This window comes from Artemia sp. Qi Xiang Cuo, chromosome 4, assembly GCF_049724085.1.
Source record: "Artemia sp. Qi Xiang Cuo chromosome 4, ASM4972408v1, whole genome shotgun sequence".
Classification (NCBI taxonomy): Eukaryota; Metazoa; Arthropoda; class Branchiopoda; order Anostraca; family Artemiidae; genus Artemia; species Artemia sp. Qi Xiang Cuo.
Genome location: NC_142797.1, coordinates 29,678,025 through 29,695,169, shown reverse-complemented (window position 1 = coordinate 29,695,169; position 17,145 = coordinate 29,678,025). Strand labels below are relative to the sequence as shown.

General features: G+C 35.5%; 1 protein-coding gene across 1 annotated transcript in view; it reads right to left on the bottom strand.

Moving 5' to 3' along the window:
• Nucleotides 1-17,145, bottom strand: part of dsd (attractin-like protein dsd) — a 119,159-nt gene that overhangs the window by 28,664 nt on the left and 73,350 nt on the right. Inside the window, exons 11-16 of the mRNA XM_089087485.1 lie at nt 16,801-16,939; nt 9,674-9,904; nt 6,917-7,105; nt 5,549-5,692; nt 4,855-5,172; nt 143-291 (exon numbers count right to left, since the gene is read on the bottom strand). Of these exons, the coding sequence (XP_088943611.1) occupies nt 143-291; nt 4,855-5,172; nt 5,549-5,692; nt 6,917-7,105; nt 9,674-9,904; nt 16,801-16,939 (1,170 nt within the window). The remainder of the gene's footprint in view (nt 1-142; nt 292-4,854; nt 5,173-5,548; nt 5,693-6,916; nt 7,106-9,673; nt 9,905-16,800; nt 16,940-17,145) is intronic.

Sequence of the window (17,145 nt, the reverse complement as noted above, 5' to 3'; positions counted from 1 at the left end):
CAGAAGGCTAATGAGTATAAAGACATTGTATGATAGAGAGAAAAAAAGAGAGAAAGAGTAAGAGAGAGAGGGGATCGAAGAAGAGAGAGAAATCGAGGAATAACAAATAACACAAGTCATAACGTGGAAAAACATTTACTACCTGGATCCAAAGAGGCGAATTGAAGCCATAGACATAGACATAAAAGGTTGTATTTTCCTCATTGCCAAAAGAATATTCTGAGCGAAGAAATCGAGCCTTGTTTACGGTAAACGTTTCATTCTCTACGATGAACTTTTCTTCTCCTTTTCCTTAAAATAACAAGAGAGAATATTAAGAAAAGAATTTACTTAAAACTATAAAACTATTACGACTCCTCGTTATCTAAAAATTAGCTAGGAGGCACAATACAACACTGCTCTCAGAATATTTTTCGTAATCAAAACCTAAAGTAATTCTTACTGAATTTGTAACAATTTCCTAAGAGAAGAGTTCATCGGTACTAGCTACAGAATTGCCACATCTGCATCAACCAGAATTTGTACGATAAAGTAATCAATGACTAAACTAGACAAACAACTAGATTATGGTTTTGCATTATCACTTCTTGATTTCAATTTTGTTTAAAACATTGACTGAACTGAATTTTGAAGTATTGACTGAATAGAATCTTTCGATAATTGAACTTGAAACTTGTTGTCCATCACCTAGGCTTCTAACAGCTGTCTCTTCCTTTCTGATACGCTACCGATTCAGAAAAAAAACGCAGAAATATTCAAACAGAAACATGGACTCGAATAGAAATGAAAATAGGTTTTTTACTCTGCGTTCTAAAAGCTGCCTCTTCTTGCCGGTAGAGGAAATCGAATGGAAAGGAAGATGACGTGATTTTTCTGATCTTAAAAAGCTGCCTCTTCTTTTCTGACGCATAACATATGAAGGAAAAACGCAGAAATACTCATTCCTAACTGCTTGTTATATCCGCTAAACACAAAGAACAAAAACAGAAAAATGGAATCGAATAGAAAGGAAAATGGGCTTGTTACCCTGAGTTTGAAAAGCTGCCTCTTCTTGCCAGTAGACAGGAAATGGAGTTAAAACGAAAATAGCGTGGTTACCCTGGGTTCAAAAAGCTGCCCTTTCTTTTCTAACGCATAAAAGATGCAGGAAAAAACGCAGGAATATTGAGCTGGTTTATTATATCTGATTAACACAAACAACGAAAACTGAAACATAGAATCGAATAGAAATGAAAATAGGTTTATTACCCTGAGTTTGAGAGACTGCCTCTTCTTACTGGTAGAGAGCATATCGAATAGAAAGGAAAATGGCGTCATTACCCTGGGCTCAAAAAGCTGTCCCTTCTTTTCAGACAAATAATAGATGCAGGAAAAACGCAGACATATTCATATTCATACCTAATTGATTTGCCTTATTTATGAAACAGAGTAGAAAGGAGAATTGCACTATTACTCTAGGAACAAAAAGCTCCTCTTCTTTTCTGCAGAAGGAAAAAAGTTCGAAAAAAGGCCATCAAGCAAAAAGGAAATTGACATGATTACCCTGGGCTCAAAAAGCTGTCCCTTCTTTTCAGACAAATAATAGATGCAGGAAAAACGCAGACATATTCATATTCATTCCTAATTGATTTGCCTTATTTATGAAACAGAGTAGAAAGGAGAATTGCACTATTACTCTAGGAACAAAAAGCTCCTCTTCTTTTCTGCAGAAGGAAAAAGTTCGAAAAAAGGCCATCAAGCAAAAAGGAAATTGACATGATTACCCTGGGCTCAAAAAGCTGTCCCTTCTTTTCAGACAAATAATAGATGCAGGAAAAACGCAGACATATTCATATTCATACCTAATTGATTTGCCTTATTTATGAAACAGAGTAGAAAGGAGAATTGCACTATTACTCTAGGAACAAAAAGCTCCTCTTCTTTTCTGCAGAAGGAAAAAGTTCGAAAAAAGGCCATCAAGCAAAAAGGAAATTGACATGATTACCCTGGGCTCAAAAAGCTGTCCCTTCTTTTCAGACAAATAATAGATGCAGGAAAAACGCAGACATATTCATATTCATACCTAATTGATTTGCCTTATTTATGAAACAGAGTAGAAAGGAGAATTGCTCTATTACTCTAGGAACAAAAAGCTCCTCTTCTTTTCTGCAGAAGGAAAAAGTTCGAAAAAAGGCCATCAAGCAAAAAGGAAATTGACATGATTACCCTGGGCTCAAAAAGCTGTCCCTTCTTTTCAGACAAATAATAGATGCAGGAAAAACGCAGACATATTCATATTCATACCTAATTGATTTGCCTTATTTATGAAACAGAGTAGAAAGGAGAATTGCACTATTACTCTAGGAACAAAAAGCTCCTCTTCTTTTCTGCAGAAGGAAAAAGTTCGAAAAAAGTCCATCAAGCAAAAAGGAAATTGACATGATTACCCTGGGCTCAAAAAGCTGTCCCTTCTTTTCAGACAAATAATAGAAGCAGGAAAAACGCAGACATATTCATATTCATACCTAATTGATTTGCCTTATTTATGAAACAGAGTAGAAAGGAGAATTGCACTATTACTCTAGGAACAAAAAGCTCCTCTTCTTTTCTGCAGAAGGAAAAAGTTCGAAAAAAGGCCATCAAGCAAAAAGGAAATTGACATGATTACCCTGGGCTCAAAAAGCTGTCCCTTCTTTTCAGACAAATAATAGAAGCAGGAAAAACGCAGACATATTCATATTCATACCTAATTGATTTGCCTTATTTATGAAACAGAGTAGAAAGGAGAATTGCACTATTACTCTGGGAACAAAAAGCTCCTCTTCTTTTCTGCAGAAGGAAAAAGTTCGAAAAAAGGCCATCAAGCAAAAAGGAAATTGACATGATTACCCTGGGCTCAAAAAGCTGTCCCTTCTTTTCAGACAAATAATAGATGCAGGAAAAACGCAGACATATTCATATTCATACCTAATTGATTTGCCTTATTTATGAAACAGAGTAGAAAGGAGAATTGCACTATTACTCTAGGAACAAAAAGCTCCTCTTCTTTTCTGCAGAAGGAAAAAGTTCGAAAAAAGGCCATCAAGCAAAAAGGAAAGTGACATGATTACCCTGGGCTCAAAAAGCTGTCCCTTCTTTTCAGACAAATAATAGATGCAGGAAAAACGCAGACATATTCATATTCATACCTAATTGATTTGCCTTATTTATGAAACAGAGTAGAAAGGAGAATTGCACTATTACTCTAGGAACAAAAAGCTCCTCTTCTTTTCTGCAGAAGGAAAAAGTTCGAAAAAAGGCCATCAAGCAAAAAGGAAATTGACATGATTACCCTGGGCTCAAAAAGCTGTCCCTTCTTTTCAGACAAATAATAGATGCAGGAAAAACGCAGACATATTCATATTCATACCTAATTGATTTGCCTTATTTATGAAACAGAGTAGAAAGGAGAATTGCACTATTACTCTGGGAACAAAAAGCTCCTCTTCTTTTCTGCAGAAGGAAAAAGTTCGAAAAAAGGCCATCAAGCAAAAAGGAAATTGACATGATTACCCTGGGCTCAAAAAGCTGTCCCTTCTTTTCTGACACATAACAGATGCAGTAAAAAACACAGAAATATTCATACAAAACCGATCTGTCGCATCTATTAATCATAAACAACGAAAACTAAAACATACAGTTGAGTAGAACCGAAAATAACTATATAATTACCCTATAAAAGAAGTACGAGTGACCCCCCCCCCCAACGATGTATGCCTTTTAGTCAAATTAAATTTGAATAAATTCTCGAAAATAAAATTCACCTTCAGAGTCGGATATTTATTACTAAGTGTGAGGTAAGAATTTTTAAACTAATAACAAATACTCAAAAATTAAGTTGGAGATTGAACTGTCTAAAATCTGTTTACATTGGAATTTTCCTTCGTAAGTTTTAAAATAAATCTTTCTGACAATATCGACAAAAAGAATACGGTCATTTACGTTGTATACAAGGAGCATTCAAAAGACACGCGGAATTTCTGTCAACAAGGTAATGCAGCCGGTTTCTAGAACTCTGAAGGAGTTGTACTGACAGAGTTTTTAGAAGGTGAGAAACTGTCATAGGAGCCCCTTGTGTAGAAGTTTTGATGATATTGAGAGCAGGATTAGCTACAAAGCGTTGAACAAAACTCAGTTTTGTATCATGAAAACGCCCTGACATGTTTTTCACGCGTTACAAAGGAAGATTTGTGACAATTTCACTAGTAATTGCTGTTATATCTACCTTATAGCCCAGATTTAGTCCCATCTGATCTCTTTTTTTCCAACTCAAAGAAAAGTTGAAAGGCGTCCATTTTAACAGCACCGATAAAACAAAACACGAATAAAAAACATGGCTCAAAAGAGGGTCTTCAGACTTCTTCATAAGGAGTCTAAAAGAATGGAAGCACAGCCTCCAAAAGTGTATCAACCTTGACGAAGTTTGGATTGAAAAGCTGTTAGAGAAGAAGTGATTTTACTAGAAAAATTAATATAAAAAGAAGAAAAGATTTTGTGTATTTCTTGAATGGCCTTTGTAATGTTCGTTGATTCATCTTACATGCCAGCGTTCCATTTAAGATATGCAATTATTATTATTATTATTTTTTTTTAAGTACAGAACATTTTGGTACCAACTATTGTTAGCAACATATTGGACAGGTATAAAAAAACTCCACTAGTTTCACATTGGAGACTAACCCGTATTCATAAAGCTTGTCAATAAATTTGTTACTTCTTTTGTGGTTTTTGAAACAGCGACATTAACGACTCTAAAAAAAAATCCCGAATTTTCTCATCCAATTAGCCAATGAAAAAAAAGTAACGCAACGCAACAAATAACAATAAAAAGCTTACCTGTTCTATAGGATATATTCATTTTAGCTTCAACTGAGCTGATGATCATAAAATCAACATCTAAATCTGTTTTCGGCGGCGTATTCTTGAAATTAATTTGCGTATAAAACCGATCTTCTTTCTTGCTCAAATTAAAAGTGAACTGATAATCTATAGCCAATATATAAAAACATGAGCCACTTGGGGATGCAGGATCCCCTTGATACTGATTCGTTGTGTCGCATCGATCGCATCTATCACCAATGATGCCCTTGGTAGTGCAAAAACACCGCCCGGTGTCTCGATGACATTGAGTGCCATGACCGTTGCATGAACAAGCTGGAAAGGAAAGCCATCTTATCGGTCTATATTATTATGACATGAGGCAAATGAAAAAAAGGAAAACAAGGAGGGGGGGGGGGGGTCAGAGAGCATATATTCAGTTTAGATTAAAAGAAAAAAATAAATAAATAAAGGATGAAACTTCACAACATCTGTCACATTTATCGCTCGTGGTTGATGACACTGGTAGCAAAAAAACAGAGAGCAAGTGAGATAGATAGATGAATAGATAGATATATAGATAGATAGATAGATAGATAGAGAGAGAGAGAGAGAGAGAGAGAGAGAGAGAGAGAGAGAGAGAGAGAGAGAGAGAGAGAAAGAGAGAGAGAGAGAGAGAGAGAGAGAGAGAGAGAGAAGGAATACGAAATACCTGTGCAGTTTCCACCATTGACAGGGTTCCCAAAATAACCTTGAACACAGGTCTGACAGTTCAGTCCTTCAGTTAAGTCACGGCACGGTTGTTTGCATTCACTAGTTCCTGGCTCACAGTAGGAATGACCATTGCACTGACACGCTAAAAGAAGAAAATAAATCAGAGGTAGATAAAAGCGATAAGTGCGAAATCCTTAAAACCAAAGGCTAATAAAAACCCCAAAAAATCAAATCTAAAAACACAAGATACGAGCAACCACAAAAAAACAAGTATGATCAAAGTGACCACTGCCAGAGAATCAAGGATTTTTCCCCTCCTTTTTCCATTATTTTACTTCATCCACTGCACGAAATGTTGTCCTTTCTTTAGCTATATGAATGTTTGTGGTGCTAATTTAATTCCCACACCCAACATTTTGTTGGAGGTTGTCACTTCCAACAAAAGGACAAGATATTTATTTTATTATACTTGCTACAGTGAATGTCTGAAATCTATTTAATGTTGATATTCAACGGTGAATGTCCAAAATTTTCTTTCTGCTTGGATTCAATTAGCTTTGCGAGTCAGCTTTTTCAGTCTTATGCAAGCTTTGATGGTAAAAGTTAAAGTTAGGTTGGGTTAAATTAGGTTATAAATCTCACAAATTGGTTAAAAGCCTAATCTAACCCGACCTAACCTATCGCCATCAAACCTTGCATGAAACTGAAAAAAATTGACTGGCAACGCTGACTAAATCCAAGGAGAAAAAGGTATTTCGGACATTCACCAGTGAATGTCGACATACGCCAATTCCGGACATTCATGCTAAGATATTTACTAGTTTCAGATCTATCCATTCACAAAATCAAGATTATGGAATTACTTACAAGATGTGCAGCTATGACTTACAAGGTATGATCTATCCATTCAACAAATCCGAATTACCTACAAGGTGTGCAGCTATGGCTTACACCAAAAGGAAAGATATCTATATTAGACGTATTAGTTTCAGATCTATCCATTCACTGACGCAGAATTATAATTTACTTAGAGTTTTCCCTATTGAATGATATAAACTTGCTTAAAAATAGAATAGAACTCCTATTCTCATATATCTCTGATATCTTGTAAGCATACTTTTCTATAAAAAAAAAAGAAAATAAAGAAAAAAGAAAAAGAGATAGATACAATTGAATCTAATCTATCGAATTATAGCAAAATTTTTACCTTACGCTAAAGCATTCAAACCACAGGACTTCAGAAATAACGAATCAAAAGCTTGTAGAGGGAACATAAGCTTGCACAGACTTAAAGACTAAATTAATGCGAAACAAATATAAGGGTATTTGGAAAAAAATTAAGCAAACAATGAAAGTTTTCACATACCTGGACAAGAGGTGAAATACCACCGGTCCAATTGACATTTGTCACTATCAACTTTCCAAATACTGTTCTTTTCTGTCATCGGGCCACTCAGACCACCATCCATACATCGGCCAATACCAGTGCCAGTGCCGTCATCACACCAGCCACAACCAGGGTCTTCACGGCATTGATCACATGTTTTATATGAGCCTAAGGAATAAATTCAGATATACAAGGTACGAAAAAGAAGCGAAACCTCAAAAAGTAACATGGGAGAACTACTTGCTTGGAAGTGACATAAGAGATCGCACTAAAGAAAACAATTACAACATATATCTTCCCTTGATAATTGAACAACTCAGATGTCAGCCCCTCAGATGTCTAATCAAGGAAGTTCACTTTTTGCATTTCTGAGATTTTATTCATCAAACTTTTTCGTTAATTTCTGACTTTGTGCGTCCAAGAATAAGAACTAATCCTAAAAAACAACAAAATATTTTGGAGTTTTACCTGTGATTAATTTCTTATATGGCAACTTGATTATCCCCAAACCACACCGTACTTGAGCTAATTCTTGTTGCTTGAGTACTAAAAATTCAGCAAATTTCAACTAGAAAATTAGTAGATTGAATCGATTCAACCTCTTAATGGCTAAATTACGCAATAATAAAGAGTTGATTTTACTTTTCAACTTATTTTATTTACAGCTAATACACAGGAAGTTCTTGTAATACAGTATACACCACAAGTGAACTTCGCTCCAAGCATTCTATTTTTCTTCCTTAATTTTTTTTTTTAATTAACCCCTTCTCATCAACTAAATAAAGAAAGAAAGAAATATTTCCTCCTTGGATTTTGTGGCACATAGGGCGTTCAGATGTTTGCTGGGAATTTATTTAACCAACGGGTTTTCTTCCCCATCGACCCTGCGGTAGCTGGTATCGAATTCCTGGGCTCGTATTGTCAAGCATAAATCAGTTTACTGCGCTATCACAGGTATGTTATCAACTAAGACTCGCTAAAGGAACCACTGGCTTATAAAGGTTTCGGCCCTATCAATTCGCTACATGAATCTAATGACCCTAGCTCACCCTAGTTTAGCAGGGTTATGCCTTTATTCTATCACACGTATCAAAGAGAGTCTATAGCTCCTTCCAGCCTCTCTATTATAAGTCCAAAAGTATTACTTTTTGCAAGGATCATGAGGTGCTTTGAATAATAATGTAATCCTTTATTTGGAATCTGGGCTTCGTAACCTTTATTTTTGCTGTGAAAAAAAACATTTTATTATTATTGCTGCTACCACTACTACAAACAGCTCAACGATGCCCCAATCCACCTGATACCAACAGAACCACAGAGACAGCTACTTCACACCAATCTATTCAGTTTCACTTTAACCCCCCCCCCCTACACAGAGTTCCAATTTCCTTTAAATTCTTTCTTACAACCTCTTCCCATGTCCTTTAGACATGACCTATTTTCGCTTGGGCCCAGTTGGATGACCAGACAGCACAATATTTGGCAATCTATTATTCTTCACCCGTAAAATATGGCCTAGCCAACTTAACCTCTATTTCATTATGACCCTGGAAAGTCAGATGTACATGTTTTTTACAGCTTATTTTGTTTTACACACGGTTAGTCAAACGAGTGACATATAGTCTTAAATATTTTATTTTAAGAAATTATGGGCGACATCATACTTTGATATCTTTTTCTTATCAAATGTTTAAAAATATTTAAAAGTCTTACTATCTAGGGCAGTTTCGTGTAGCTCCAAACAAAAATACGCTTTGGGAGCGACATCTTACTTTGATATCATTTTTTATTTTTGACTAAAGTCCATTTTAGAATGTAATCAGAATGGCGACAAGTACTTATTTTGAAACATAATCCAGGCCTACATACACCATAGGCTATAACTTATTACGAAGAAAGACATCACTGCAAACAATCCTAAATGCAGAGCTATCTTTACATCTACTCACACTAAAACTATTATTTTATTTTTAAAACCTTGATATCCCCCTAGTTTAAGACAATTTAACTTAACTTTGACTTAAACTACATCCGATGCTTATAACGGGACTGGAGCAGCGGAACGAAAAATTAATTGAATTTTATTGTTAACGTATTGACACTAGAGAAGGTCTTTTTACATCTTGTCCTTTTCATTGTGTTTCTCTTATTAAATATTTAAAAATAGTTGAGTTTTACTATCTAGGTCTATTTCGTGTAGCCCCAAACAAATATCAGCTTTTGAAGAGCGACATCTTACTTGATATATTTTTTTATTAATAAACTCCATATTACAATGCGACCAAGCTGGCGACAAATACTTATTTTGAAACATAATCAAGGCATACATTGGTCACAGGCCATAATTTATTACGAAGAAGGACATTACTGCAAATAATCTAAAATAATCTTCTGTTGCGTTTAACCTTAAAGTAATGTGAATAATATATAAAATATATAAAAAAAGCTTACAATACCTTCATAGATACAACATGATACACGGAAAAAGTTTACTGTGTAAGTTTCTATAGCTATCTTTATATACAAATGTATATGCTTCCAAGCTGCCTTTGTTTTGATATCACTATAATTGTAATTCTATAAAGTAATTTGTCGGTTGAACAGAACTTATGAGTTGAACAGTATTTATCTAATCTCTAGTAAAAACACTATATAAATATTTTTTATCCGACATAAAATCATCTTGGAAGTCATTTTGACTAGTTAAAAAAAAGAAGAAGGAAACAGAAATATTACCGCAGATGGATCCTTCTACAGGATGTTTACATTTCAACTCTGAAGTAGTCCATTCTCTGCATGTGCCAAAAGGAAACGAAGGGATATAGCCGTTTTTGTCAACACACCGCTGCAGACTGCTGCACCACATACAGTGTCCTTGAGTGCAGTTTGAGCAAGTTGTCCTTTCTGAGCAGGGGACATCACATATCTGTTCATCAGCATCAAGATGAATTTTTTCAACTCGATTTTCTAGAAAGTAAAAATTCTGAAAATACAAATAAGTATTTTGGCATTTTTTTGGTAACTGCATTATCTTCTTAGAAAAAAATCCCAGTGAAAAACAAAATTAAAAGTATATCTAGAGCATTTTTATTGACGTCTGAAAATAAATCTTAAAAGCTGGACTTGGTCAAAATGACTTCTAAAAAGATCAAGCGCCAGTAGAAATTACTGAAACAGCTAAAATAATATTAATTTACTTATAACCCACTATATTACGGATGAAGTGGAGTAGGAGGAAGAACGAAACACATATAAAATAAATAAATAAACATCCCGTATGACAAAACTACGAAAGCAAACGGATCAAAACAATAAAAAAAAGAGGATGATAAGGACTTTCTTAAAATGCTTTCTTTTACATGATTAAATAAAAGAAACAAGTTTTTTCAACTGAAAGTAAGGAGCAACATTAAGACTTAAAACGAACAGAAATTATTCCGTATATGAAAGAGACTGTCCCCTCCTCAACGCCTCGCTCTTTACGCTAATGTTTGACTCTGTCTCCCAACTTTATTTTTCAAAACAAAAAAAATTTAGCGTAAAGAGTGAGGCATTGAGGAGGGAAAGCCCCTGTCATATACGCAATAATTTTTGTTCGTTTTTCAGTTGAAAAAATTGTTTTTTTTTAAATTTAATTTCTAATCATTTTTTAAAATAATGCTGGGAAATCCGGCGCTCCCTTCATAGCAATGTCCCTTCCCCCGTGAAAAGATCTTCCCACGTAACACCCCCCCCCCAAACTACCAGAAAAAATCCCCCTGAAAACTTATGCATACTTTCCAATAACCAATACTATAAGTAAACATTGGGCATAGCTTGCAGACCTTCCCCCGGGGACTGTGGGGGATTAAGTCATCCTCAAAGACAAAGTTATTGTATTTTTAGACCATGCTGAACAAAATGGCTATCTCAAAATTTTGATCGGGTAGCTTTGGGAAAAAATGAGCGTGGGAAGGGACCTAGTTGCCATCCATTTTTTTTGGTCACTTATAAAGGGCACTAGTACTTTTAATTTCCGTCCGAATGAGCCCTCCCGCGATATTCTAGGACCACTGAGTCGATACGATCACCCCTGGGAAAAAAAAAGAAGAAACTAATAAAAACACATCCGTGATCTTTCTTCTGGCAAAAACTACAAAATTCCACATTTTTGCAGATAGGGGCTTAAAACTTCTATAGTAGGGTTCTCTGATATGCTAAATCTGATGATGTGATTTTCATTAAAGTTATATGACTTTTAGAGGGTGTTTCCCAATTTTTTCGTAAAATAAGGCAAATTTTCTCAGGCACGTAACTTTTGATGGGTATAAGTAAACTTGATGAAACTTATATATTTAAAATCAGCCTAAAAATCCGTTTCTTTTCAGGTATCTATTGGTATCAAAATTCCGTTTTTTTTAGAGTTTTGGTTACTATTGAGCCGGGTCGCTCCTTACTTACTGTTCGTTACCACGAACTGTTTGGAATTGATCAGTATTAGCAGACTTGTATAAAGTGTATAGATTATATTTTTGTCCCCCCAAGTGAGAGGTTTCACAGAATCAAAGGGACTGCACCAGATGATATATGATCCATATATATCATCTGGCTATTATGTAATATCATCTCATATATAATATGGGATATAATATATTATATAAAAGGTCCGTATTTATCAAACAGTTCGTGGTAACGAACTGTAAGTAAGGAGCGACCCGGCTCAATGGTAACCGAAACTCTAGAAAACGGGTTTTTGGATACCAATAGATATATTAAAAGAATCAGATTTCAATGCTGATTTCAAATATATAACTTTCATCAAGTTTAGAGCTACCCATCAAAAGTTACGCGCCTGAGAAAATTTGGCTGATTTTCAAAAAAGGGGGAAAGACCCCCTAAAAGTTATAGAACCTTAATGAAAATCACACCATCATATTCAGCGTATCAGAGAACCCTACTGTAGAGGTTTCAAGCACCTATCTACAAAAATGTGGATTTTTCCATTTTTTGCCAGAAGAAAGATCACGGATGCGTGTTTATTTGTTTGTTTTTTTTTTTTTGTTTTTTTTTTTTCCAGGGGTGATCGTATTTACCCAGTGGTCCTAGAATATTGTGGGAGGGATCATTGGAACGGAAATAAAAAGTTCTAGTGCCCTTTTTAATTGACCAAAAAAAATGGAGGGCAACTAGGCCCCCTCCCCCGCTCATATTTTCCCCAAAGTCACCCGATCAAAATTTTGAGATAGCCATTTTGTTCAGCATGGTCGAAAATATGATAAAAATGTCTTTTAGGATGACTTGATCCCCCAAAGTCCCCAGGGGGAGGGCTGAAAGTTATGAACTTTACTCAATGTTAACACATAGTATTGGTTATTGGGAAGTATACAGACTTTTTCAGAGGAGATTTTTTCTGGTAGGTGGGGGAAGGAGAGGGTCGGGGGCTATATGGTCGGGGGCTATTAATTTCCGTCCGAATGAGCCCTCCCGCGATATTCTAGGACCACTGAGTCGATACGATCACCCCTGGGAAAAAAAAGAAGAAACTAATAAAAACACATCCGTGATCTTTCTTCTGGCAAAAACTACAAAATTCCACATTTTTGCAGATAGGGGCTTAAAACTTCTATAGTAGGGTTCTCTGATATGCTAAATCTGATGATGTGATTTTCATTAAAGTTATATGACTTTTAGAGGGTGTTTCCCAATTTTTTCGTAAAATAAGGCAAATTTTCTCAGGCACGTAACTTTTGATGGGTATAAGTAAACTTGATGAAACTTATATATTTAAAATCAGCATAAAAATCTGTTTCTTTTGATGTATTTATTGGTATCAAAATTCCCTTTTTTTTTAGAGTTTCGGTTACTATTGAGCCGGGTCGCTCCTTACTTACAGTTCATTACCACGAACTGTTTGGAATTGATCAGTATTAGCAGACTTGTATAAAGTGTATAGATTATATTTTTGTCCCCCCAAGTGAGAGGTTTCACAGAATCAAAGGGACTGCACCAGATGATATATGATCCATATATATCATCTGGCTATTATGTAATATCATCTCATATATAATATGGGATATAATATATTATATAAAAGGTCCGTATTTATCAAACAGTTCGTGGTAACGAACTGTAAGTAAGGAGCGACCCGGCTCAATGGTAACCGAAACTCTAGAAAACGGGTTTTTGGATACCAATAGATATATCAAAAGAATCAGATTTCAATGCTGATTTCAAATATATAACTTTCATCAAGTTTAGAGCTACCCATCAAAAGTTACGCGCCTGAGAAAATTTGGCTGATTTTCAAAAAAAGGGGGAAAGACCCCCTAAAAGTTATAGAACCTTAATGAAAATCACACCATCATATTCAGAGTATCAGAGAACCCTACTATAGAGGTTTCAAGCTCCTATCTACAAAAATGTGGAATTTTGCATTTTTTGCCGTAATAAATATCACGGTTGCGTGTTTATTTGTTTGTTTGTTTTTTTTTGTGTTTTTTTTTCCATGGGTGTTCGTATCGAACCCTGGGGCCAATAAAATCGTTGTAGGGCTAGTTGGAGCGGAAATTTAAAGTTAAATTTCCTTTTTTAAGTGACCCAAAAAAATGGAGGGCAACTAGGCCCCCTCCCACGCTCATTTTTTTCCCAAAGTCATCTGATCAAAATTTTGAGATAGCCATTTTGTTCAGCATGGTCGAAAATATGATAAAAATGTCTTTTAGGATGACTTGATCCCCCAAAGTCCCCAGGGGGAGGGCTGAAAGTTATGAACTTTACTCAATGTTAACACATAGTATTGGTTATTGGGAAGTATACAGACTTTTTCAGAGGAGATTTTTTCTGGTAGGTGGGGGAAGGAGAGGGTCTGGGGCTATATGGAAGGAGCTTTCCATGAAGGAAGTCTGCCGGGGGGAAGGGACAGGGCTCTGACGGGGCCGCCGGATTTCCCATCATTAATAAATAAAAATAACAGGAATTAAATAAAAAAAAAAACAAGCTTTTCAACTGGTCAACTGATTGTGATTAAGAGATAATTTTTAAAGAAATGGAAAAAAAATTCAAACTACAGTTTAAAGAGCAGAGTATTGACTAGGGGGCGAACCCCCTAATATACGTGTTAAAAATTTATGAATATAGAAGTTCGTTACGTAAGTTAATTCTAAGTTACGTATATTTATTACTAATAAAAACGTTCGTAAATAAAATTAAACAAGTTTCGAGAAAGCCATTTAACCAAATATAATATGCAAATTTTGTTTTAATTATTCATGTACGGTGAGCCAAAATCAAAACCTGCATTAATTCAAAAACGTTCAAAAATTAAATAAAAAAAACAAGTTTTTTTAACTGAAAGTAAGGAACGACGTTAAAACTTAAAACGAACAGAAATTATTCCGTATATGAAGGGGCTGTCCCCTCCTCAACGCCTCGCTCTTTACGCTAAAGTTTGACTTTCTCACAACTCTATTTTTTTAAACAATAAAAAAACTTTAGCGTAAAGAGCGAGGCGTTGAGGAGGGGACAGCCCCCTTCATATACGGAATAATTTCTGTTCATTTTAAGTTTTAACGTCGTTCCTTACTTTCAGTTAAAAAAACTTGTTTTTTGTATTTAATATAACATAAAAGGTCCACATAATATGGATCTTTTTCCATTCTACAGACCTTCAACTTACCTGGTATGCGAAGTTGATAGTCAGTACGTTTTGAAATTTGAGTTTAAGCAGGACTGTTATATCCTTATTAATATGGATCGGTTTGATTGAATTTTTCCAAAGCAGTACACCAAAGGCAATGAGATAACATGGACTTTAACGGGAAAGAGGGTTGAGCTGTAACTCTAGATTTTATAAAAAGCTGTATAAGCTTTTAACTAGTAATTTAACTTTAGGAGCTTATGTTTTGAGTCTTCGTTCTTGGAGTTCCTTGCTTTGAATTCCCAAACTCCTATTATTTTATCATGTATGTTATGTTACAGAATAAATAAGCAGAACATTACATAATAGAGTTACCACAAAAAAGCCTCTTTTTTTAACTTTGGATCTAAATTTTTATAAGACATCAAAATATTAGTAGCACAAAACATATGAACAATCCTTCAGTTTCTATACCACCTCGACAAAAACAATTAACACTTGAATAACGCAAATACAAAACTCGTATATCTTGAATATCGGACAATGAGCACAATCCTGATAGAAAAAGAAACGAATGAGCCTAATAAGTTGAATAGAGTCTAGCTAAGTCCCTACAGTAACAATGATCACGTATTAAGCGGTGCCAAAAATATAATGTGCATGTCTTCCTATACCAAATAAAAAATCAGTTTCTTTCTCAAACTGTAGTTCCTTATTTGTCGTTTATTGTTTTAAAAAAAGTTCGATTTCCGAATACTCATCCGACGAAAGACAGTATACAAAAACAAATATTTGAAAAAAAGAATAATAGCATCCAAGAAACTATACATTTCCTTGACAACTTTAAGAAGCACCTCATTTCACCAAAAGTTCAAACAAGGGATTATGCAGACGGCACCAATCGAAACAGCAGGCTGAAAACCATACGTAGCGCATATAACTTAAAATCATTGCTTCGTTTTTCTGCGGGAAGTATGCTTTGATTTGGAACGGCCAATGTGTAGTTGAAACCAGATGGCTAGGTGTTCATGAAACCTAGTCAATTTTTTTTCCCACAAAAACTCAGACTCCATGCTATGGCATAATTTTGTAAAAATTTTCGATCAAACTCAGGAATAACCCAAAATAAAATCCATCCAGCAACATTTTTTGGGCAGAAAATCCAACCCCTGCTGGGACTTATTAACACTCACATGCTTTTGGCGAACTTTTGCCAATCAATGAAATGTATTTTAGTAAACTTTAAAGGTTTAGTCTGAAGAAATTAGCCTTTTCCTTTTCACGACAACGCAAGAAAACGAAACGAGATAGTAGGCCTGATGACGGTTTTCTCAATTTCATCATCATAGGCAGCGCAATAGTATTGCCTAAGTAAACCCATACGGCTTCAATGTATTTATTTATTGCTTTTTTACCCAGACCACTTCGCATTGAAGGAGTTGTCGTAAAAGCTTCCGAGGGGACTCATTCGATTGAAAATTGAAAGTTTTAGTACTCATTTTAAGAGTCAAAAGTGATTAGTGGGCAAACAGTCCCACTCCCACGCCCGTTTTTGCAACCCTTCTCCAAAAGATGTCTGGTCTCTATTCATTCGGGTAAAGTGCAAATGAACTTCTGGTCTTACGCATAGAGGGAGTAAGCCCCACTCCCATCTGAGACGGTTTCGGTTCCATATAAGATGCCTTCTATCCAGTCTTTTGAAAAGTCTACACAGCCCTTGTAATATGCCCCATACTACGGTACAAAAATGATAGGCAATGAGAAGGAATCCCATCCCCTAGGTAAAGATTGGTCCATAAGACCCCATTCTTAGGGTAAAAGACAAAACCTGTACCTATAGATGCATCTTTTTATTTTTACACCAACCCATGGGAAAAATTGTCTAACCCTCTCAAATCTAGAGTATGACCCTGAGTCCACCACCACTCAGCTTGATGGCGTGATCTGGCTTTGGACCAGTTTCAGAAACTATAATTTTTTGTTTAAGCTCCCAGCTGTATTTGTTCTCCATGAGATCAATTTTCTTAGAAGAGAGGAGCTATAGTGCCCCCTTCAATGACAAACCACTTCAATAACAGACTTAGTAGATGCAGCACCACAAATCCCGTGGTACAAAGCAAATAAAGAAATTGAAATAGTAACTCAACGGGGATGCATCGTGGTAGCCGCCACCTTCTATATGCCCCCTCATATCAAATACTTCAATTCTATTGGTTAGTACAATTATAAAATGTAAAGAAAGTATTACCATATTTTCTGATGTAAGTGTAACACCTTTGGTCTTGTTCCCATCTACAGTAAAGTTCAGTGTGACATGCTGTACATGTGTGAAGAAGACGGCAAGTAGAAGCATCTCCAAGATCACATTGGTCCACTCTATTCACTGCCTAAAATGGAAATTGTCAATTCAAAATTTAAAAATGAAAACTAACATACTAAATTAATTGATAGATTATTTGTCTGCTTTAGAGATCATCTCATCCATTACCTTGGGCACTGAGCCACAGAGAGGGGGAGGATAAGGGGACTACCACGCGCTTCCGAGTTTGTTTGAGGACCGCTCTAAAAAGAATTTTGCCAGGACAGTGAACTT